At 39.3% G+C, this 23,961-nt stretch overlaps 5 protein-coding genes across 6 annotated transcripts in view; 2 read left to right on the top strand and 3 right to left on the bottom strand.

Moving 5' to 3' along the window:
- Positions 1 to 14: 14 nt before the first annotated feature.
- On the bottom strand, positions 15 to 3,924 carry wdr83os (WD repeat domain 83 opposite strand). The gene is made up of 4 exons (XM_005946442.2): positions 3,747 to 3,924; positions 3,154 to 3,259; positions 2,021 to 2,118; positions 15 to 409 (listed from the first exon to the last, which is right to left on the bottom strand). Exons 1-4 carry the CDS (start codon positions 3,794 to 3,796, stop codon positions 343 to 345), a joined length of 321 nt encoding a protein of 106 aa, XP_005946504.1. The 5' UTR covers positions 3,797 to 3,924; the 3' UTR covers positions 15 to 342.
- A 78-nt stretch (positions 3,925 to 4,002) lies between these two features.
- Positions 4,003 to 8,892, top strand: wdr83 (WD repeat domain containing 83). The gene is made up of 10 exons (XM_005946441.3): positions 4,003 to 4,147; positions 4,812 to 4,924; positions 5,159 to 5,279; positions 5,383 to 5,488; positions 5,652 to 5,700; positions 5,906 to 6,032; positions 6,182 to 6,249; positions 6,372 to 6,480; positions 6,934 to 7,048; positions 8,040 to 8,892. The coding sequence occupies exons 2-10, from the start codon at positions 4,822 to 4,824 to the stop codon at positions 8,193 to 8,195; spliced, it is 954 nt and encodes a 317-aa protein (XP_005946503.1). The 5' UTR covers positions 4,003 to 4,147; positions 4,812 to 4,821; the 3' UTR covers positions 8,196 to 8,892.
- Positions 8,893 to 9,695: 803 nt separating this feature from the next.
- Positions 9,696 to 10,193, bottom strand: LOC121812232 (persephin). Its single transcript, XM_042213778.1, has one exon. The coding sequence runs from the start codon at positions 10,179 to 10,181 to the stop codon at positions 9,696 to 9,698; it is 486 nt and encodes a 161-aa protein (XP_042069712.1). The 5' UTR covers positions 10,182 to 10,193.
- Positions 10,194 to 19,418: 9,225 nt separating this feature from the next.
- LOC102292030 (transcription factor IIIA) lies at positions 19,419 to 21,320 on the bottom strand. Its single transcript, XM_005946437.2, has one exon. It carries the CDS (start codon positions 21,305 to 21,307, stop codon positions 20,090 to 20,092), a length of 1,218 nt encoding a protein of 405 aa, XP_005946499.1. The 5' UTR covers positions 21,308 to 21,320; the 3' UTR covers positions 19,419 to 20,089.
- Positions 21,264 to 23,961, top strand: part of yju2b (YJU2 splicing factor homolog B) — a 7,196-nt gene continuing 4,498 nt past the window's right edge. For both annotated transcript variants that reach the window (XM_005946438.3, XM_005946440.3), the window contains exons 1-7: positions 21,264 to 21,363; positions 22,061 to 22,110; positions 22,222 to 22,275; positions 22,366 to 22,448; positions 22,964 to 23,019; positions 23,120 to 23,180; positions 23,345 to 23,487. In XM_005946438.3, the coding sequence (XP_005946500.1) occupies positions 22,108 to 22,110; positions 22,222 to 22,275; positions 22,366 to 22,448; positions 22,964 to 23,019; positions 23,120 to 23,180; positions 23,345 to 23,487 (400 nt within the window). In that variant the 5' untranslated portion in view covers positions 21,264 to 21,363; positions 22,061 to 22,107. The remainder of the gene's footprint in view (positions 21,364 to 22,060; positions 22,111 to 22,221; positions 22,276 to 22,365; positions 22,449 to 22,963; positions 23,020 to 23,119; positions 23,181 to 23,344; positions 23,488 to 23,961) is intronic.

The raw sequence follows: 23,961 nt of genomic DNA, 5'->3' as shown, positions 1-23,961 counted from the left end.
TAAAAGCCAGCAGATCCTTTTAAAACCGTACAACTTTATTGACAACATCAGTTCATGAACAAGCAAAAGACTTAGAAAAGGTTATAAACAGAAAAAACAGAGAAACCAAGATATTTACCAACCCAAGATATAACAGAAGTCCAAGATATTTTATCTTTCTATCTTGACGTAGAGCTGTCCTTGCTGTCTACCTCTCCTGCTCGTCTGTTTTCTCTCTATTACATTATGCTCTTCTTCGTCTCTGTTTATGCTCATAGATGGCCGGGGTATTCAGTCAGATGTGCCGTCACCCACTCCTGCATCCACAATTAACTTCTGCTCTCTCCTGAGATTGGCCCTTGGTTACCATGGCGGTGACATTGGCTGTGGGTTCTGGAGGTAGGACATCACAACTGCTGAGATGGACAGCCTGAAGACAGCACAGAAAATGTGCTCAAACCATCATGAAAACTGTGAAATTTGGGTTTTTAAAGGCATGTTAAAATTTTGCTTTGTAGCACCTTTTTCTGCAAAGGGGAGCTCTTTAAAATGACTCATTGTTACACTGTTTACAAAACAAAAACACTCCTTGTTGCTTTTAATTGTATTATTTTGCTGAATACTTTGGGTATTATGAAATACTGCAGTTGAGCACAGCTAAGAGTAGAATTTGTGCCTGAACCTTTTGAAGCTTCTATGGCGTAAATTCACCCACAAACATGGGACCATTTTCATCTGATAACCTCAATGTCATATTTGCTCTCCACTGTCCATTTATCCTGCATAGCCACTTTCTGTTGTTTAATAACACAGGGATACCAGTGTCCTAAATTTGGCCTTGAACCAGCATCTACACACACAAGGCTGGTGCCTTTAACTCGTCGTCCGACATTATTTGCCGAGCCAAACATTTTGCATTACTAATCTTTGAGTGCATTAGGTTCATTTTTAATACGACGTCATTCAGACAATGGACAAGGTTTTCCTCATTGCAAATCTGTCTGTGAAGCCTGGACAGGTGCCCTACTGTAGTGCTCTTTTATAGGCAAACATACCTCCTAGAGGGGTCTGTGACGGCTGCACTTACAGCCACACAGTGGTAATACCCACCATGTTAGTGTAGAGGCTTATTAGTAACATTGCATTCACATTTCTTTCTTTAAATATAGGAATTAATTTATAGGACAATAAATAACTGGTTTTGGTTTAGAATTCATTCACATATCCACATAACACTGCATTCTAAAATAAGTGCGCACATTTTAGTTTACACTGTTATGTATGATTAATTTTTTGTTTTCTGAGTTACCTTAGTTGCAGCTGTTCCAGTCCCTTGATTAAGGAGCCAAGAGGTGGAAAAGGGGCGGAGCGAGCTTTAAAGGAAGACTACAAATTGGTTCACGCCATAACTCAGGACCAGGGGGGGAATTGGAGTTCATTATGTTTGGTTTTGTGTGTTTTTACCCCTTCTCCTGTTTTTGTGGGCTGATCAGCCACTATTTAAGTTTCCCCTTTGTCTCGTTAAGTTAGGTCAGTTTGTTTGAGTTATCAGTTGTGTTGTCAACTTTGGGTAGAGTTTTGTTATTTTGACCTCTTTTATGGGCCCAAGATTTTGATTCTTTTTGCATGAGTTAACCAATTACGTTTTTTGGGTTAAATAAAAAAAATCAATTTTTTGGACTTTAACCTGTGCCTAAGTTTCCTTCACTGCTCAGTCCATCACAGGTCACACGTTTAAAAGCTTTTGGACATTAAAGCTGGCTTGTCTGGACTTGCAGTTGCAGCAAAACAATAGGTCTAAACTCCAATTTCAAAAATGCAAAATCCTCTCCTATAATCTAAACATTTGTTCATTTTACTTGCCATTATAACTAAGAACTAACAAAAATAGTTTAAGTTTGTTCCAGTTCGAGCCAAAAAATGTTAATTTTATATCAAATGCCTTCAACATCGATAAATATTAAACAATCTACGAAGGACTGCCACACATGCATTGCGTAGTGTGTTTATAGTGCATCCACAGATGGGATGGTACACTCACATGAAGCTGCTCATCATCTGTTTGGTGTCTTCTGAGCTTCGGGAGTTGGCAAAGCTGATGAACGAGCAGTAGACTGCAATCCATGCGCACCACTTAAGCTGAAACACAAACACATGAGTCAGCTTTAGACTGTCTTTATGTTCTGACGAGCTTATTAGCTTTTTCACCTTTTTAAAAAAAAAAAGGTGAAAAAGTTGCAAGGCTGAAATCTGCTAAAGAAATAGAGGGGCATCTAACAGTACAGCTCCTAAATTGCTCTTAACTGGTACATGAAGTACATGAGGAACAATTGTGGTCTGGAAGTGCTCGTATCACAGAAAGCATACAGAGATGCTTAACACAGCATAACCCGTGTGGGGGTTATGCTGTGTTAAGCATCTGTTATCCCATTTGGACAGAGGTCCAAATAGGATAACAGCATTCCAGGAAAAATCTAGTCTGAAGCCAAGGGTGGTCCTGAAATCTGTTTTCAAACAAGCCTCTAAATCACTAAATCCTTAGTTACAGTATTGAGTAGAGAATGGAACAGAAAGAACATGAATCACATGGGCTCAAAATAAGACCACAGGTTTTATATACTGAGGAGCTGGAAGAGAGTAAAGTGTGTTTAATGCCTGCTCCAACTGATTCAGAAAGCTGCATTCTCACACAGGGATCCTTTGAGTAATGTGTACAAAAGTTCAGAGCTTAAGTGCAAATGTGAAAACAGCAAGGGAGTACATTTTTAGGTGTTGCCACTGTTTGTACACCATCTTTAAAAACACCAAATGCAATAATCCCCAGCATTTGCCTAAAATTTAAGATGCTCTTTCTAAAATTTTTGACTTGAATCAAAAATGAGTAAAAATGACCTGTTATAAAAATGTTCTCCTTGGACCTTGAATGAATGACTTCAGCTCCATCGTCTTCCCCCCCCCCCACTCATCGTGTCCTTTGTGGTCACGTCAATAGCTGCTGTTCATCCTTTCATCTAAAAAGGCAGGTTTACTTTTAATCTTCTAAATGGAATGAATGGGACTAAGGTCTATCCTTCCTGGGCAACACATGTTTATGTGGACACACAAACATGCAGAGAACAAAGGAGATGGAAGTCAGAGTTTTGGTGTGAGGAGGGCTGTGTGTGTGTAGGTCACCTTGAGCATAAGTCCACACATGCTGAAGATCATGCCGAGCAGGTTCATGTAGTCAGGCGTGGGGTCCTCCAGTGTCGGGTTGGTCTCTGTGCTGGGAGGTTTGTACCTGTCACAACACAAACGTATTTTAACCAAAGACAACTAAAAGGGAACCTTACTGTTTCTTGGTCACTGTTAAAATCTCTGGTCTTAAGTTTATATAAATAAACACACATTTTACAAGTTATTGCCTAATTTATTGGTACTGGTTGTTTTTGATTTGCAGCTGTTATCATTTTCCCTACAACAACTTCTTAGTTAACCATTGTACATCTTTATGAAAACTGCTACTGACTGACAGCTAACTCAAAAGAGACCCATTGACAATCACAATGGTAAATAACGGTTAAACCAAAATGGGAACAGGTTGGGTTAGTCACGACGATTTTGTGTAATGGAAAAAATTAAACAACCAAGAGCAGTATATATTAAGTCCTACAGCTAATTCGCCCAGTTAATCCTTTCAGGCTTCACTCATTATAAATGATATAGGTTAGCTAGCTGTTAGCTCTATTCTATAACGTAGAAACTTGTTTACTGATTTAAACGCCCACCTTAAGATTTTATTTTGCCTCCTCGGGTCTGCCATATTGTTGGATGACATAGTATGTTTCAAGGTCTTCCTACAGTAAGCAAATGAAAATAAGTTTAAACACCGAAAACCGACAGACAGCTGACCAGCCACTTCAGGAAAAGCGTCGACAGAGAGAATCGTTTCCGGTGTATTTAACAATAAAAGCTTAACTCAATCCATAGGCCAATATAAAAGCGGTAAATGCTATTTGAGCTTTTATTTTGACGGGAATAAGTGTTCCCATGATGCAGTGCGTGTCTGTGCTACAAACATGGAAGAAATGATTTAAAGGAGCCGGTTGTAGCTACAAACTGAGCAGAAACGTTGCTTTTAATCAAGAATGCAAACATGACACGTCCCTGAAACTGTGTCTTAGTAAAAGTAAGTGAGCGAAATAAGTTACATAGAAGTAAATAAAATTGACTGCTTTTAGTCAAGAGGTCTTTTAAGTCATTCATGGAATAAGGAGAAATTGCCAAAATGTATCCGTGATCTAACTTAAATAGTTTAAATACTTCTGTTGGTATGTAGTGCTTTTGTGAAAGCTAATAAAAAAACCTGTCCTTTCTGTATGAATATCATATACTCCGTAATATCATACTCGTAACTATCTTAAATTTTTGTAGCCGTGTAAACCTCTTGTCTTAAATCTACAGCACACTACTACTTTCAGAAGAATTTAACAGTTTGGGATCGCCACAGCATGTCCTTCATATCATCAGTTTGTCTTCTCTGTGGTCTTCGTCTTTTCCCTCACACGTGGCACCTCCACATCCTTTGTTCAATACTATGGTCTAAACCACCTCAGCTTTGGCTCTTTGATTTTGTCTCCAAACTGCTCGACCTGAGCTGTCTCTCTGATCTAATCTAATTCTAATCTCCCCCAGTGTTGCAGTGCCACTACTACTCTTTGCATCATCACCATAACACCCGCCTCTCTCCCATTCATACACATGTATTCTGTCTTGCTTCTGACTTTCATTTTAGAAGGAGATGTTAATGTGGGTAGCTAAAATGTTTGTGTGTATGTGTGTGTTTTAAACAGAGGTTAAGTGATGGCATTTCCTCAGCCCAGACCTCAGGCTCCTCAACTTCCTCAACATCTTCTCAGGACCATAGACTGTCAGCAAGGAGCTGTCAGGGCTGTTCGCTTCAACAGTAAGAAAAAGCCCCACCAAAATTATCCTCAAATTGAGTCTGTTCAGCTGCTGGCTGAACAGACTCAATTGCTAAATCTCGTTGTAATGTATTTATGCATAATAAAATATTACAAGTTCAGGTCAACTCAATAGAATATGTTCTTTATTTCATTAGTTCAAAGTATGTAAGCTCTATTCCTCAGTTCTGAGTTATCCACTTATATCAGCTTGTCTCTGTGCCATGTCTTTTAAGTTGATGGGAACTACCTGCTGTCTTGTGGCAGTGACAAGTCTTTAAAACTGTGGAGTACGAGCCGAGGCACCTTGTTGAAGACGTACAGTGGTCATGGATATGAGGTTTTGGATGCAGATGGGTGAGAGAATTACCATTGGGTTGTCCACAGGGTTTTAGTCTCAGGAATATAGGATCAGAAGTAATATAAATGAATGACCTTTTCTCGTTGGCTCTTTGCACAGGTCCTACGACAACAGCCAGATTTGCTCATGTAGCTCAGATAAGACGGTGATTCTGTGGGACGTTGCCACTGGCCAGGTCACACGCAAACTCAGGGGTCATGCCGGGGTGGGTCCTTCTCTTTTTAGCTCTGTTTCACTTTGGGCATCGTGGTATTTCATTTGAAAAACATCTGCATGTTTTCATGGCGGCTGCACTGTTGTTTGTGCCTGTGTACTTGTTTTATGTAATATTTTTACTGTCTGTCTCCTTTTCAAATTTTCCTTTGCAGAAAGTTAACTGCGTGCAGTTTAATGAGGAGGCAACAGTCATATTGTCTGGTGAGTCATAATGACATTAAATTATTTATGGAATGTGGATGTTTTAACCAGTCTGCTTTATGTCAAAGTCAGTTATCTGTAAATTCTCAAAGTTTCCATGCTTTAATGGAACTCTTTTTAGTATTTCTCGTATTTGCCTAGCAAATGTGTAAACTATTACATTTGTATTTACTGCATTTCATTTTTATGTATTCTCGTCATTCAGGGTCCATAGACGGGACGGTTCGGTGCTGGGACACCAGATCCAGAAGATATGAGCCAATCCAGGTTCTAGACGAAGCTCGGGACGGCATCAGCAGCCTCAAGGTGGCACAACACGAGCTGCTCACCGGGTCAGCACTTCAGACATAGTTGAAAAAAAAAAAAACAACCTGCATGTTAAAAGTTTCACAATTTAAAAACAGAGATTTGATTCGTTTATTCAACTGTTTTGTTCATTTTTGCTATGGCAGCTTATAATAATAATGATCTTGTGTTTTAGGTCGGTGGATGGCAGAGTGAGGCGCTACGACCTGAGAATGGGACAGCTACATGTTGACTTCATCAGCAGTTAGTAATCTAACTCTAAAGTTTAATCTCAGCAGATATTACTGTTTTAAACTGATTTTTGTAGCAAAACAGTTTCACTGAAAATATAAAACCACTGAAGTGTTTTTATCCTTGCGTTCCAGGTCCTATTACCTGTGTGTGTTTCAGTCAAGATGGTCAGTGCACCCTGAGCTCCAGCTTGGATTCAACACTCAGACTTCTAGACAAGAGCACCGGTGAAATGCTGGGAGAGTGAGTGCTGATTGTTTTCACTTACAGTGTGATGTGCTGCCACTATGGCTTCATAAAGTAAAAGCAATACAAGAAGTATTGTTTTTTTGTTACCTTTTTGTTACTAACTGAAATCTGAAAACGTGTTCCCTGACAAGCTGACTGGTTGCAATATTTTCTTTGCAACAAGTTTCGCTCAGCAGCAGCCAGCAACCACCCATCAGCTTGTCAGAGAACATACATTTGTCCCTCGCGACCGTTGGTTGTGCTCTTGAATAATGTCCGAATGACATCACTCGAGATACCTCAACATTTAACATAACCTCAGGTCCAAATGACATAAAATGAAATTTAGAAATTTACCACAGAGCGCAGTTAAATTATAGTGAATCATTACAAGATTCTAAATGGTACGGTTTACTTATGTAAATACGTTTTTTAACTCGTGTTTTTATCATATACTTGTTTTTATAGGTATACCGGACACAAGATGAAGGGCTACAAATTGGATTGCTGCCTGTCCAGTAAAGACACGCATGTCCTGAGCTGCTCAGAGGACGGACACGTTTACTGTTGGGACCTGGTGGAGGTAACTATGAATTTGATTTTCAAAGGGTACTTAAAGGGCCTCTGCAGAAAACAACTGTTATTAAATGAAGTGAACAACATCTGCATTCTGTCAGTCACTTTTGCATCAATGTGGTTTTACATCTGTAATCATTTGTTAGTGTCACAGTTAGGTGTAGTAACCAGGGAAGATAATCAAGTAGCATTTCCAGACGCATGTATCATTTTATAAATGATATCTTAAGCAGGCAAGATACAGAGTGTAAACTAGCTTTGCTACACAAATCTAGTGATGGTTAGCTTATAGCATTAGCTGATGAATTGAATTTCAAAATAGCCCGCTAAGTTACCAGAGCAGCTCTGTGAGTTTAAAGGCTCAAAAACAATATTTTTTTAGCTGGTATACTAACTTTTTACTGGAAAAAGACTGCGTAGAGGTGGATTTAATATGCACAACTAGCCTTGCTAATCCTGACTGTGCATTTCCACTGATGGTTAAGTTCCCACTTGGTCATTCAAGTGTCTTATTTTAGCCTTACTGCTAATGCAGATATATTTTGGGATTATAAATTTAGCAGCAGGCTGGCTAATCTCAGATAATTTGCTAATCTGATTGCCACCAAAATGTTGCCCACTTTTGGAAATGAGAGCACAGGGATGGATTGAAGCACTGAAGTACTGAATAAGAAACACATCTTTTGGATTTTCACAGAAAATGATGGCAACCAATGGTCTGAAAATGTCGTCTTCAGAAACGTCTAATACATGAAAAACATTGCATGTCTTGTTCAAATAATAGGTGAAATGCAAGAGTTAGTCAGAACCACAGTGGGTGGAAATAGAGCGTTCTCAGTGCAAACCCCCAGCAGATCATTATCATGTAGAACCTGTGTGATTTTTTTGTGACAAAATAATGAATAGTGGAGGTTATTTGTCAAACCCACACAAAAATTCTTTACTAAAAGCATACAGTCTAGCATCCAAACTAACATTTTTGGTTGTTTTACTTTCAGGGGTCTTTGTCGTTGAAGCTGCCGGTGGGGAAAGCAGTTGTCCAGTCCCTGTCCTTCCACCCTACAGAGACCCGTCTCCTCACAGCTATGGAGGGGCGTGTCCAAGTGTGGGGCGCAGAGCAAGAGGAGATGGAGGAGGATGTGATAGCCACGTAGAGGGTGAAAACAAGAACCTGCTGTCTGTACATACAGTCTATCTTACGGACCTTAGAGAAGCGCACAAACCTGTTCCTCCCACAGCCAGATGTTGTGCCTGGAAACACTGGGTTTGGTGCTGGAGTTATCACTATAGTGTTTATTATGTGAGTCTTACCAGTGTTTGTTATGTGAGTCTTACCAGGAGAACCTGTTCTCTGGCATACTAATCAAATGGGATTAGGTGTGCACCCAGTGATAATGGACATGCCTGAGAAACCAAGCTTTTTATCAGAGCTAAATAGAAATGTTCCTCCATTTAATTTTATTTCTGTGTTCCACTCAAAAATAAATAAAGTGAAAAAGGTTCAGCTTGAATAAAATCTTAACAAGAAACTGTTTAATTCTTAAAAAGTTCCAAGTATTAGAGTTGTTTTTGTTTGAAGCTGAGTTACATCAGTAAACTAAATTCTTAATTTGTAATCGGTCTGACGAGAAGACAAGTGAATCCTTAACAAACCAGCCAACTCATATAGAGGCAAAAAGTAAAGAAAGAAAAATACTTGGCTTTGGTTCACAGACATAAACATTGTGATTGTGAATCCACTTCAAATCCACAAGTTAAACAGACAACCTTGCAAAATGAGTGATTTTTGTATTTGTGCCATTCTTTTTTTATATATAAAATCCTTCAATAATAAACATTGTGTAAATTACACAAACGCATTTACTGCATGTGTCTTTTTCAACTAAGAAAACTCCCATAAATACAGATGTGGTCAGCAAGAGTTTATTTTTATCACAGATTGTGGACATCGTAGATTTGCAATGTAATTTGTAATTGTAAAATAAATATAATGAGAATGACAAAAAAGTATCAAATAAATAAATAACTTATCTTACATACATACATTTTATCTTACATACAAAAAACTGTCCACTGCAATCCGCAGTGATTGTCGAACCACTGGCCGTGTCTACGCAGCTTTGTACATGTCAGTTCTGTTATTCAACCCCAACATCGCACCAAAGAGTTTAAATAAATACATATGAGTGTATTTACAAAATGGTCACGTTGTTGTTGAAGAATTGCGTTGACACTTAAGCTTAGTTTACCCTTTTAGATCAGAAAATATTTACAACAAAAATCAGTTAGCAATAATAAAATAGTAAAGCTTTCATTAAAAGACAAAAAACGATCAATGCACTTTTGAACAGATAACTTCTAATGCCCCATAAACACATATTATTAGCGGACATGCCATTAAAACTGAGTCAATGAGAACAGCAACTGCAATCAAACATTTAAGGCAGCCAAGTAGTTTTGATATTTTCACCCAGAAGTCATAAAGAAAACAGCTTATTTTCAGCTTATTGAGTTTCTCATTTCATAAGAACTGATTTCCGCTTCATTAACTGCACACCACGAAAGAACAAAAGTTCATTCATTTACAGAGATTACAAGAGAATGTTCGCCAAGTTCATGTCCCCCTTTTACAGTACCCGTTTACTCTCAGCCATCTAGCCCACGCAGCTGCAGCCGGCAGCTGACAGCTTTTCCACCTTGTGCCATCGGTGTGAGTTATCAAGAAAGGCCACGTCCTCGTGGTGGGTGGGCCTGCAGCACGGTGCATTGTGCCACAGCTCCCCGAGCACTGGGCTGGGGAGAAGTCCAGTGAGCAGCAGGTTGGTGAGGGTGAGGTCGTGGTTGGAGCGCACACGGGGACACGTGCCGCTGCAATACTTGAATAAAATAGTCTCATCTGAGTCGTAGCCCAGCCCCAGGTCCCGAACCTGCAGCAGGATGGAGTGGAGGCCGCACTGGGAGTCCAGAGCTGAGCGGCGTGATCGAACTGGGATCGGTACGATGGGATTCAAAGATGGTCCGACTCCAGAAGCTTCCATGTGGCTGTTTTCCACAGCTGAATAACTGCTCCTTTTGTCCTCATCTGGAGAAATGTGTGCAGATGCTGTCTGTCGTTTCAGATCTGGAAAAGACAAAGTCATTTATACAACTGATAAACCCACTTACAACTATATTTACTTTCATTTTCACATTCTCAAAGCGAAAAGTCATCGGTTCCAACCGTCACTTGAGTCTTCACTTACCAATCAGCGATCTCAGCAAGTGGCCTTGTCCCCTCTCGACGCAGAAAAGAATCACCACAAACTTCAACAGGGACCTCATCTCTATGTTCTGGTCTTCGTTTTTCGCTGTCGATCAAAGTGGGGTGGGTTTGTATGTCTGCGAGTGATGCCTAAGATGCAGACGAGTCGCGACCTCCAATATATAGCCCCAGGAGATAAGGGGGGGTGAAGGGATGAGGCAAGGAGGTGTAGCGGGGAGACAGACACTAACCCGTTACTTGCCAACAGACTATCCTACTCACCTGAGCCTGACAGGGAGCGTAGGAGGGCAGGCGGGCGCTTGACCCAGAATTTGTCCTGTTGGGATTATCTAATTGATGTAAATCACTGGTTTATTGTTGAGATTCTCCCAGATGTTTTTCCAGAGGATGCTGGCCCCTAGCAATATGGATTCCCAAAGGCTCAGGGCTTCTTAAAAGCTCCTCAGTGGTGGACAGTGATGTCACTTTGGTAATGCTGAGAGGTATGTGCGACTGTGTGAATCAGTAGATATGCAGACAAGCAAATAGTCAAACATTCATAGATAGTAATTTATCCAAACATAAATACAGGGAATAACCAATGGAGGAAATGCATGAGAAGTGTTACGGGCTGAGAAATAAAAAAGGCCTACTGAGTCATTGTGGAATGTCTCATATTTGGGCCCTCTTATGTTCTGCTTCTTGATTAAATGCAAGAGACGTGAAAATGTGAAACACATTAAGAATAACAAGAGGAGGCTATAATTAGAACATAACAGGGCTGCTTCAACAGACATTCCACATTGGGTGACTTCTCTTGAGCTGGTCTGTAAATTGAGGGATTTCACCAGCAATGTGTGGCTGACAAGTGGAATATGTAGAATGTGGATTATGTAACAGTTATAGGGCCCAAACAGGCAGTGCTATTGGAATTTCACGTTTTCATCAAAGTTCGTATTTGGGGGCAGTTTCTGCCAGCTGCATGCAGGGCGAACGCCCGATTGGTCCTTATTTAGCAAATGATCTTTATCATTCTGAAGATATGCAATCAGCTCAAATTCATTTGTAAGTTACCAAACTGTGCATTTATTTTGGCCTTTCTCTGTGCTTCCCACTAAAGATATTCTGCTTGGGACATCCATTATTAGAGATGGACTGAGGTGATGTGGAAAGCCTGTGCTCTAACGCTTCAAAATTCCTTTCGGAAAGTATATATATCATATTCTCTGGGCTAAAGCAAATTTAGCGAATTTAATGAACCCTAAAAAATTGTATCTAAATACAATGATTATTTATATACAATACAGTATATAGGAGTATGTTTAGATGTGCCACTTTGAAGTTGCCTTGTTCAGTCCTGCATTTTCGAGTCCTCATTATCTCAAAAATCCAGCACTGAAAAACAAATAGTAAATAAACTGGTTCTTATACAGCACTTTTTACTCTACCTGAGGACTCAAAGCACTTTATACATCTTGCCTCATTTACACCCACTCATACAAGCACCTTCTGCTATGCTTTTAAGTGCTTTCTATCTATTATTCATAGACTTTGATACTCGAATGGATGCATTGGAGATAACTTGGGGATTGGATATGTTGTAGTTTCACTGCAAACCTAGTATCCGTGACATAGAGTAACAGAGACAGGCGTTGTTAATTTGGATGTTTTCTCCTAATTCTGCAAATTTTTTTACTAAACTTTGAAGGGTCATATCACCTTTTGGGATAAGTGGGTGGTCTAAACAGCAACATCTTATAAAAAGGTCTCCTTTTTATGACACAAGGCTCATATTGTATCCAAATTTTTTCTAATATGAACATGGTCATATTTTATACACTTGGTAAATGTTTAATATGAGATTAAGAGAGTTAATGCCATGAAAATCCCAAATGAATGACAACATTATATTCAAAATATTCCGTCAACATGCACTACGGAAGTTGTGAGCATTCAGAAATGCTCTGAAAAATATAAGGCGAAGAAAAAGGCCTGTAAGTTTTCATTGCACGGCAGTAAAAATGTGCACAGACCCAATGCACTAAAGTTATTGTGAGCAGGTCAGGAGGAAACATTTTAAGTGCTTTTACACAGAATTAGCAGACGAGGAGTTTACATAATGTCCTTGTGTTTCGATTTTATTACTTCCCGCAGGACAGTCTGTACTCTCTGTTTTTATGTGAGCGTTTAAATGTTTAAAAACGGAATTAAACCAAATCTAGTTTAAATGTGGCGACTTCTACCTATAGAGAAATTAAACGAGAAGAAGACAAAATGATTACTGGTAAACTTGTAACAGTCAGTTCAGGAGGAGCAAAAAATATGATATTATTTTATATTATATATTATTACATTTGCCTGAGTCTTCGATGAATAGACAAGGCTTTTACCATTAAAGAGCTTATTTAAAAATATACTCATTTTTCATTCAATCGAGAAATTTACTCAGGCTTCAAAGCTTGATCCTTGAAAGAATTATTGAAATTCCTGGCAATAATTTTTGTGGGCCATTATTAGTTCAAGACTTACGGATGAGTCCTCAGTAATTCATATCAACAGTGGTATAATAGATGAGAACTGGTGCTGTTTAATGCAGTAATAAATACACTTAAAATCTCTTTGGACACACTCATTTTGTCCAAAGGATTGAAGCCAGACCTCTAATATTAAGAAGACTCAGTAAAACTAATGTTCTTTCTGGTGATTGCTGTGTTGTAATTCTTGCTATCAGCACAGCACGATTTGCACGTCTTATCTTTTGTAATTCTTTAGCTCTTATTCTTTTATATATTTATGTTTTTTGGTATGTGGAATTTAAATTTAAACATGAAAATGTCTGCAAAGTTCAGAAACTGGATTTGGGCATTAAAATGAATTCCTGATCTGGAGAAGAGAGTGTATGACCAACAATCACTGAACTGATGTGGATAAATCAACAGGCTCGCTCACATCTGACACCAGGAGTCTTATTTGTACGCAGACCCTCTCCCCCTCGTTATGACCATATTTGTCACACGTGGTAAGTGATGTTCCACTTTTTAGTTACATAATAACACTTGCTGCTTCCATCTTCTGATGAAAACCATTGAATGCGATTGAAAAACAAACAATTTCTTTTAAAACCGAAGGTGAAAGGTTAAATCTTTCTCATATGACTAAATTGCCATATGGATTCAGGACTTGGAACAGGACCAGTCAAGTAGAGAAAAACACCACAATACCACAGATAGACACCACTTAAATGTGTCCAGCCATTCTTGCTTATCTTTTTTGGTCTTATTGTAAATGTATATGTAGCCTGGACAAAACTTTCAGTTAGCTGTCCTCAGAATATTAAGACCTTTATTACAGAAAGCTTCCATTTCCCAGCTATTTGCATAGAAAACCAGAAAACAAAAGGGCAAAGGACCCAACACATTCCTTCCACTTCTTAAAGAGACAGGAAGAGACAGGGGAACGGTGAGGAGGTGGTGGGAGAAATACAGTGGAGCAAGAGCAATCCTTTTGGATTACAGGGTGACGAGCCCGTCTGGAATTCCACTGTTGTCAAAAGACAGGAATGGAAAGAACGTGGCATCAGTTTCTGTAAATGAACAAAAACAGAAAAGATAGAAATCTGATGCTTTTTATCAGACATCATCAAGCACACTGACTGATATTGTTCTAAAGTTAGAAACCCAGCATTTAAAGCAGTATCAAAACCTGTATGTCAAAATAAAACAAAGTAGGTTGATATCACTGTAAGTACTGTGCTTTTTTATATATATATAATTTTGTGGATCCAATTGCTGATGTTTACACATGGTTTCCAATTTTTCTAAATTAGAAACCATCTAGCTGTTTTTAATGCACCGCAGAGAACCAATGACCTGATGTAGAGCAGAGGTGCTTGAAACATCTCTTTCTTATTTGGTTGAATAAAACTGAGCCCTGCACTGTGCAAACTGTTACGCCCCATTTAAAAACGAAGGCAAACCTTGAATAGTTTTTTCTTTTTTGTTTGCTTGTTTTCATCCCACTGCAAACAACTCTTGCCATTAAGGTCTTTTTCTACTTTGTAGGCGGGCTCTATGGAGTCCTGGAAAACTGAGTACACTTACTGCTTACATAGGAAATAAGATGGTAAGTCATGTGCTGATAATCACATTTACTCGATTAAATGATCTTCAGCAGTGTCAGCAGTTTTTGTCCGTTTGCTGTCCTGGAGCATTCAGGTGCGTTCTAACACAATGCCACAATATTCTCAGGAGTGGACGCCCCAGCAAATTCACCCCAAGATGTGCAATATCCGAAGAAACTGCAAAATAAACCCCAAGAGCTTCATCTCAGTTCATGAAGGTTCATGAGAGTACAATTAGAACAAGACTGAACAAGTATGCCTTATTCAGACAAATCCTTTTTAAAATGAATATGTCAGCATAGCTTTGTTTTGGAGAGTTTCATCTGAACTAACTAAAAGACTTCTTGAACAATGTCCTTTGGACAGACGAGGCCAAAATGAAGATGTCTGGAGATAATGCACATTCCCACGTTTGGTGAAAACCAAACACAACAGATCAGCACAAACACCTCATACAAACTGTCAGCACAGTGGCATGGTCAGTTGGGTTTATTTTGCAGACACAGGACCTGGGAACCTTGCACTCATCGAGTCAACCATGAACTCCTCTGTATGCCAGAGTATTGTAGAATCAAATGTAAGGCCATCTGTATGACAGGTAAAACTTGGTCAAGTTGTCATTGTCCTGCATGCAGCATGACAACAATCCTAAACACAGGAAATCTACAATCTACATCTTTCCAATAAGCCATGGCCACTGGTCATGTACTGGTGGCCTCTTCAAATCCAAAAACAATGCTTGCCTGTATTTTTCTATTTTCTTTAGACTGGCCTAATTTTGCAGAGGCCACATTACAGCTTCTTTGACTTCTAGGTTTTTAATAAACTGTCTGGTTCCTGGCCTACTTTTACATTTGCAAAGCATTATAAATATTTAAAGTGAAAATCACTGCCCTCCATAACACTTTGCCTCTGCATTCCTACATGCTGAGCACCTTGTTTTTTGTATCTTGTGAAGCACATGCATACAATCAAAGATATATTTCCTTTAGAGTGTACTGCTTCCTCAGTGTCTGTCCATTCAACAATGAGGAAAATTATCCTACCTGGGTAAGGAGAGGCATTAACCATTTGATTGTGATACTCCTACCTCCTTCACTAAGCAAGTGCAGTGGACCTAAAGTCTTCTTCCTGTCATGTATTCTACATTTTCTCCTAATGACACTTGAAATTGCTGTTACCTGTTAATTTTATATGCAAGTCGGCTTTTAGAAAAACTAGAACCAGTCAAATTGTGAGAAATTGTCTCAGTATGTGGGAAAATGTTGTACAGTCCAACACGAAGAAAGACACCTCATTGCCCTACAATACACTCCATGCTGTAGCAAGGAAAAGGATGGACTCAGAGATGCTTTTATGGTTCCTTATTAGTTTTTTAGCCTAAACCAATTGTTAGTACCAAAGTGAGTTTAGTCACCAAGGGTTTTTTTAAATTGTAACACTTCTTAAATTATACAAATTATACTTTTTTTGTGCTTTTTGTATCAACTGACTGAATATACTCACATAGTGTGCTTCTAATACATAATTATCCACCATTTAACTACATTTTCAAGTATCAGTGAAGTGTTTGAGTTACAAATACAAGTTTGTATAGCAGTTACCTTTAAACCAGTGCCATCAGCCTATAATCATGTTCAGACAGAAACTGGGATAACTGTGGCCTTGCAAAAACTGATTTGATGAAGTGAAAAGTTCACCATCATACATGTAATGGGGAAAGTTTTTTAATACACAGTGTCAGTGTAGGTTTCAAAACCTACAAACACAACAACCCCCCGCCCCCAAAACAGAGAAACTAATGTTCATCAAAGAAAAAGAGTGTGATTCCATTTCAAAGTAAGAGCGTGTGTATTATATTGCATCTGTGTGTTGATGACTGCAGAGCTATCACAGGGTTTTGCAGTTGTGTCATCCAAGAAGAATTAGTTCTACATGATGAATTTGGCTTTTATCACTCTAATAGTCATGTAGGAAGCTCTTAAAATAGGAACTGATAACAGGACATGTTACACTCATATTCTATGAATACTAATTGGCTGCAGTCTCTGGTGCATTCCTGGAGGAGCTGGTCAGACAGTCAGTCCATATAGGGCTCGTCTGAGCTGAGCGGGTCAGGAATGAAGGGAGCAGCCTCCCTGTAACTGGAAATATTCAGAGAGGATTTAGCCTTGGAATGTCAAACTTGCACGGAGCTTCTCCTATTCATGCCGTAAATCTGTTGGTCCAAGCGGAGACGCTCTATCATTTGTCATCAAGGCACAAGAATGCACAGGGCTTCATTCCAGCTAATCTGAGCAGCAGGTGATTTCACACACACACACACACCTCTCCTGTGATTGAGGCTGTGCAAGGTTGTTGGCATCAGCTGAAAACTCCTAGACCATGATGACACAGTGACATTTCACCTGTACGTGATAAGACAGGCAGGCAGTTCCATTATCATTGGCATTAATCTGCTCTTAGATTTTGGAACCTGGCTGCAGATATCTGCTCCTGTCAAAACACTCATCCAGTTTTCCCAAACGTGATGAATGGGGTGAGATAAAGTTCATACTTAACACAGGGTGTAGGATACTGCTGTTTTTCAACATTTTCAGGGTGTCTATTAGTAGCCAAAAGTTCAACTGAAGACCCCTTTGAATACCAACATACCAAAGTTGTCCATATTATTATGCTGTTGTCTGAGTCTGACTCTAAAACACCTTAAAAATACAGAGACCGACTTCAGAGATTTTCTCAATTTATTGTTAATCTCGCTTCTTCTGTTTCTGCAGACTGACATTCAGGTCGGTGAGCAAGATCTTCATCATCCTCAAGGCCTTTTCTGTGGCACTTTACCATCTTTAAGCTGGTTTTTAGACTTTGAAGTTAGAGAATGTAATCGGTTTTCACATAGAAAAAAAAGCTGGAACTGTAGAGCACCAAAGTTGCATCACGATGCAAAGCCTTTTAAACAAATTAGTACTCAAGGCTTTTTATTATTAGATGTATTTAATATATTTTTAAGACTTCTGGGATACCTGCACACACCTGAAACTTAGAAACACTTCTAAAGCAAAACGGAATATAATTCATTTATTGTATTTTATAGACAGGCGTGTCCAGATGTTTTTATTGTTATGTTTAGCCATGTAGTGTCAGGGTGAAAGTTTCGTTTTCATTCCTAAACTCTTTAAAGACTGGGATGTGAACAAAAATGCTAAACAGCAAGACATTATTTCCAAATAAATACCACTGTTATCATCACTGTGAAAAAATTAGTGTTTTAGATTATGCTGCAATTCACAGGGTGAAATTCAAGTACATATTTAAGCACTTTCAAGGTCCCTTTTCAAGCTTTTTTCCAGCACCCCCCCCCCCCCTCAAAAAAGTGCATGTTTCAATTCACATCACTTCTGTAAGACCATGTGAAAATTAAAACAAACTTAAATACCTTTGATCCCCTTTTGTTAAGACAGAAAAACACACCACACAAAAATACTGCAAAAGGACGGGCGCCTTATAGTGTATAAACTCAAAATGCACATTTCACTTAAAAATTAAGATGTGAACAAATGAACCCAAAGAGAAATAAATAAGTCTTCTCATCAGATATTGATGCTTCTTTCCTGTGTGACAGAAAATAGGAGACAGATGTTTGTTTGTTTTTTAAGTTAATTCCCAATAAAACTGTTTTATTGCTAACTACATTGCTGTCTGTATTATTGCTGAAGTCCTAAATGATCACCTTTAAAGTGTTTGTGCTAATAACATCATGTACAGTCAGACAGGCATGGAGAACAGCACTGACTGGGAGGCTTTGAACACATCACATAGTTCAATTCAACATATAAGACTTTAAGAATGCACAAGCATCTACTTAAAATCTATTGAATTTATCATCTGTCATATTATTATGTAGAATTCTAATGTACTTTGTTCATCTCCCTTAAATAAACAGGCAGCCTTAAAGTATGAAATATTCATATACAAACACACATAAATGTGTGAACTGTCTGAGCGGCTGATAGTGCCCCACAGGCCTCAGTGTGAGCTTGAAGACATTTATAATGTTTAAGTAGTTTAATGTGTCGGTGCAGACGATAAACAGTGTGAATGAAACTTTGGTAGCACAGAAACAAGTGGCTATTCTTTGTGACCATATGGATCGGTCCCTCATATTACCATTATTTCACCCAAAGGCACCAAGTTAATACTCAAAAAAGCTGCAATACACACAAATATAAAAAGTACTTGGTGACAACTTTGCTTTTAGCGTCTAACCCTCTGGGGTCCAGGGAATAATTGGCCGTTTCTGACGTTTCTGACTACTTTTGGCCTCTATATTTCACCTTTAAAAACTGTTTATCTTGCCAATCTGTTATTTACTCATTTTGACATACTGTAAATATGTAAATATTGTGCATAAAACATGAGTAGAAAGTGATATTTTTGACTGTAAAAACCACAAGCATGTTTAACGAATCATTTTCATAACTTGAAATGCAAATAGAAACTGTACATTTTTAAAAAATGCAAACAACAAAGTTATATGGTACTATTTACCTAAAAATGCAGCCAAGGCTCAGACGTTTTTTATATAACCATTTAAAACTATTTACAGAGCAATCAGGTGTTCTACATCAAAGAAGAAGGCACACAAATTATTTATGCAACTCCAAAAAATAGTCTGTGTCCACTATAACACAGATGAGAACAGCACAGGGATAAACCTGCAGGTCTGACAGCAGGTGTGTCACTCAGCGTTTACACTGCAATCTGCCTTTGGTGGCTTTAAGGCAGCAACTGTGACGTTCACTAGTAGAACTGACACACAAAACAAAACGACGACTACACTACACACTAACCACACAAGACAACACACTAAAAGAGACTCCAAACACGGTAAACGTCACAAATCTCTCACGTATCAAAACTCTTGCTCTCTCTCTCGCCGGTCACTCCTAAAACTTCCCCCTCTTCCCAAACAACGAGATGCCACATGTTGCCATATCATTTTTGATTGGTCAACACGGCACATTTTTCCACATCTGAAATTCAAGCACTTTTCAAACCTTGAAAAGACAACATTGAAATTCAAGCATTTTCAAGGATTTCAAGCACCCGTATGAACCCTGAGTTCAAAGGATTTGAAGATGGTTTTATTATTAGTCTTAAGACTTGAATTACCAACAGATAAATGTCAACACCGAGCTCTGCATTTTAGTTGTACTGAACTCCAGGACAGGTTATATTATGACCCACTTATTTAAATGAACATATAAGAGCACTCAAGAAAAACAAATACATTCCACAGGTTTTATTGAAATACTGTCATTATGTAGTAACAAAACACCCATCACATTTTTTCAAGTTTTATACAGTAAAAAAAAAAAATTTTTCTTAAATACAAACACCAAACATAATTAACTGAATGGCTCTGGGGAAAAACAAAACAGTGTAATGTTTTTCTACAATGAAACACTGCAGCGGACATAACCCAGAGGACAGACAACCAGGATCACGTTCCACTTCTTCATTCTGAATTCCCTTTCAGAAAGACTGTAAATTATAATGAATCAACCAATGACCAGTGTTCAACACCAAGACTCCCAACAACCATGTCACAAATAATATATATTATAAATGCTCTGTTAAAGTGCCTGCTGTCCACACAAAACTGGGGTGCTCCTCTTCATTTGACGCTACACTGATAATGGTGTAGCCAGGGTGTTTGTAAGTCCCTGCCTGTCCACAGCAGGGCTGCACAGCAAGGATGCGTCCTGTAGGAGAGACACCAGCTCAAAAGGGCCAGGCTGGTCAGCTTTCTCTTGTGAAGACTGTCTATGCGCTGCATGTTCGGGTTGCATTTTGTAGACCACTCTCTTTGTTTCACAGTAACCGCTTAACCTCGAAGCAAGAGATCTTTTGGCTCTTGGCTTCTTCAGCTTCTTCCTCTGTGGGTCGTGGACGACGCTGTGACGCTGGAGGCTCTGGTTCATGGCGAACGTCTTCCCACAGCCGGCATGGGTGCAGACGAAGGGTCGGTGCTCCTCGTGGAAGGAGCTGATGTGGCTCTGCAGGTTGAAGGCAGTGGTGAACGACCTGTCACAGGTATCCCTGGGACATTTGAGGACCACTCTCATTTCAGAGTGGATGTGCTGATGCTGCTGCAGAAACCAGGTGTCCCTGAACACTCGGCTACACTGCTCACACTTCAGGGTGACTCTATGCTGCTCCTTCCTGTGCTTCAGGTACTCGGTCCAGGTCTTCCCCGTGAAGACACAGCTCTCCTCTTTGCAGGGGTACCCTCTGTGGACCTTCTCGTGACGCTTCAGTTTGCTGGGGAAGCTGAATCGCATCTGGCAGCCTTCGTAAGTGCACTGATAAGGGGGCAGCTGAGTGTGCTGCTCACACATGTGAGATTTGAGCTGTTTGTTCTTCTTGAACTCGAGGCCGCAGCCCTCAAACCTGCAGACGTATTTCCTCGGCTCCAGGCAGTGGATGCGGCCGATGTGTCGGGCCCGGTTTGCGTTGGTGGTGAAGGCCTCCGCGCAGCCGTCCACGGTGCACCGGAAAGGCTTCTCTCCGCTGTGACTGAGCTCGTGCCTCGCTAGGTGGTACTTACTACAGAACGCCTTACTGCAGCCGTCGCGCTCGCACGAGTACGGCTTCACCCCCGTGTGCTTACACAAGTGAGCGTCCAGTTTCCACTGTTTGTTGTAGGCAGCCGAGCAGCCGCTAAACGAACAGATATAACGTTTGTATGACTCCACTTTCGCTTCCATTTCTGCGGCATTGACAGGCGAATTGTTTTTAGCTCGCTCAAAAACACGTTTTTTCTCCCGATACCGGCGCTTCCCAGAGGGCTTTTCGACGTGACGCCACTTCCGATGCCAGGAAATTACGTCTTCATTACCCATCAACCCTCTGTTGTTGTTGTGCAGCAGCAGTACAAACGGCAGTTCCAAGGTTGTTTGTGAGTATGCCTTAGATTTTCGTCCACGAGTAATCACAGCTGTTGGATCTTTCAAATGTCACTGCAGTGATTTTTTATTTGTGGATGTTTTTGTGTTCACGTTCTTCTCATTCACGCTAGTAGCAGGCGCTAACATTAAGTAGCAAGCTAGCTTTGCTAAGGCTACGTAGCCTTCGGCCAGCTTGCGATAGCTCATCCTCTCCAGCAATTTGTCAAAATACCTTTTGATATAGTGTTTAATGTACACGACACTAGTGTAACAGAAATGCTTTCAGTGTTCACGTGCTCTTTAACGAACTAATCTCGACGTTTTGCGCTTCAAAGACAGTTGGTTTCTTTTGTTATACATCCAAATCAGAGCTTCATTTTGTCTTTAGCTGTTTGTTAAAAGATTACTGGGCTATTTGTTTCAACGTGCTTTCAGATGAAATCAGTTTCACCAGCTTTTGAAATATTAGGTAGCGAGGTGCGGTGTTTTATGCTGTCTGTGGTTTAGAAGATACTCGGGGAGTGAAACTATGATAACATATGCAAAGCTATGTGTTCCTTGCGAAATCAGTATGTTTCCTAACTTACAGGATACTTTTCAAATATTCTTAAAAATAATTAAGGAGGGCGCTTAAATTGCTACAATGAAAGGTACATTAACCTTACTGTTACAGTGTGGTGTCAATGACTGACCTTCTTTTTTTGTCAGGTGAAAAGGAGTGAGTTCACTCCTGGGGCAGCGTTCCAGTTGTCACAATGGTAAGCTTTAATTCAGCTGTTTCCAGGGATGCACACAATTGGAAATACTAGCTAAAGAATAATAGTTTGTATTCTTTATTAATAAAGTCTTCTGCATTGTTTTCTTGACAGGGTGAAAGAAAGGGAACAAACAAGTATTATCCTCCAGATTTTGATCCGGCCAAGGTATGTTAGATCACACAAACTTTATGGTTGTCAGTTGTTTTAATTTTACTTTTTTGCACGGCTTACATTTTTATCATTCGTTATCTTTAGCATGGATCCCTCAACGGCTACCATAAGACCCACGCCCTGCGTGAGAGAGCCCGGAAACTGTCCCAGGGCATCCTCATTATCAGGTTAGTGCACACTTGTAGAGTAGTAATGAACTGAGGCTGGAGATGGGAAATTATTACATTTTCAGTCTTGTATGAGTTACCGTCCACAAAAATATTTGTACATTCAAATGACAGACGCCACAGTATAGCTGTGGCTTCATGAATGATATTCTACCACCACCATCACCATATGATTAAAAATAAGAAAAATGATACATGTACGTGTATATGTGTATTATATAGTTATTAGAGTTTTGTGTGTTTTTGATTAGTATTCATTTTTGTTTGGCTTTTTCTCCAGCTTTAGCTTTTTTCTGTCTAGAATTGTATGGATTTAGTTTTATTGTTTTATAATAACTTATTATTATTTTTGTGTTAAATTACAGAAAATAGCCAAATGGTGAATCTATTAAAATAAAGCGTTTCCTTTTAATGGCAGAAACATTGAACAGAACCTGGAGCCTTTGTATATAAGGGTTTTTCTTTAAAACTCACCCAAATTACATGTTTTAATGATCTATTTTGGTTCCATCAAGGTTTGAGATGCCTTACAACATCTGGTGTGATGGCTGCAAAAATCACATTGGCATGGGTAAGTTTGGAATGAATGAATGATAAGATTGTATCATTTTTTTTGAGGTACAATCAGTCCTGCTTTTCATTTCCACAACACTGATGTGTTGTTTGCACAGGGGTTCGGTACAATGCGGAGAAGAAGAAAGTGGGGAACTATTACACCACGCCAATTTACAGGTAAACGGGGGATCAGGTCAGCTGTTAAAAGAAAAAGCTTTTGCTGTTGTGCAAACTTTAAATCAGAACTATAAACGTGTGTGTTTGTATGCTGCACTTTACAGTATCACAGTAAAATTCATCTTGAAGCTGTCCTCGAATTAAAATCTTGTTTCCTTAACCAGATTTCGGATGAAGTGCCATCTCTGTGTGAACTACATTGAGATGCAGACAGACCCAGCCACTTGTGACTATGTCATAGTAAGCGGGGCTCGCAGGAAGGAGGAGCGCTGGGACATGGCTGAGAATGAACAGATTCTCACTACAGGTAACACAGTTGTGGCTTTTACAAACAAACAAATTGTTTGGTCAGTGCTCTTACCTGCACTGTGTGTAAATATTATGCACAAAATGGGCACCATGATATAATCATTTTTCTGTGTTGGACAGAATCATATAGACAGCACATATCACATCAAAAGACATCTCCACAAATGGTTGTTTGTAGAGCAGGGCGATATGGCCAAAAATATTTATCACGATATATATTTGAAAATTTGCGATAACGATATAACTGACGATATAATGGATGCGAGACAAAATACAACTCCACAACATTACTAGCGCAAAAAGACAACCTTCCATTTATTTTCACTTAAACAAGAAGCTGGTTTTTTATGTACTTTTAAAGCTTTATAAAAATGTAACAGTGCATATGCAAATTCCTTGCTGAAAGTTTAACCAAAAGGCATTTCCAGTAGAAATGGGCTGACATATCCTGAGCATAACCATGTATAATATC

This window comes from Haplochromis burtoni, unplaced genomic scaffold (assembly GCF_018398535.1).
Source record: "Haplochromis burtoni strain Fernald_Lab_line unplaced genomic scaffold, NCSU_Asbu1 Contig_479, whole genome shotgun sequence".
Lineage (NCBI taxonomy): Eukaryota > Metazoa > Chordata > Actinopteri > Cichliformes > Cichlidae > Haplochromis > Haplochromis burtoni.
Note: the sequence above shows the minus strand (reverse complement) of the source record. Positions and strands in the feature narration are given on the sequence as shown.

Excerpts from the sequence above, each read along its gene's own strand:
- LOC121812232 (XM_042213778.1), bottom strand. The coding sequence starts at position 10,181 with ATGACTTTGTCTTTTCCAGATCTGAAACGACAGACAGCATCTGCACAC.
- wdr83os (XM_005946442.2), bottom strand. The coding sequence starts at position 3,796 with ATGTCATCCAACAATATGGCAGACCCGAGGAGGCAAAATAAAATCTTA. Across the intron at positions 3,260-3,746 it reads AGGCAAAATAAAATCTTAAG|GTACAAACCTCCCAGCACAG; the intron begins GTGGGCGTTTAA and ends GTGTTGTGACAG. Across the intron at positions 2,119-3,153 it reads TGTGTGGACTTATGCTCAAG|CTTAAGTGGTGCGCATGGAT; the intron begins GTGACCTACACA and ends TTTGTGTTTCAG.
- LOC102292030 (XM_005946437.2), bottom strand. The coding sequence starts at position 21,307 with ATGGGTAATGAAGACGTAATTTCCTGGCATCGGAAGTGGCGTCACGTC.
- wdr83 (XM_005946441.3), top strand. The coding sequence starts at position 4,822 with ATGGCATTTCCTCAGCCCAGACCTCAGGCTCCTCAACTTCCTCAACAT. Across the intron at positions 6,033-6,181 it reads CAACACGAGCTGCTCACCGG|GTCGGTGGATGGCAGAGTGA; the intron begins GTCAGCACTTCA and ends CTTGTGTTTTAG. Across the intron at positions 6,250-6,371 it reads ACATGTTGACTTCATCAGCA|GTCCTATTACCTGTGTGTGT; the intron begins GTTAGTAATCTA and ends CTTGCGTTCCAG.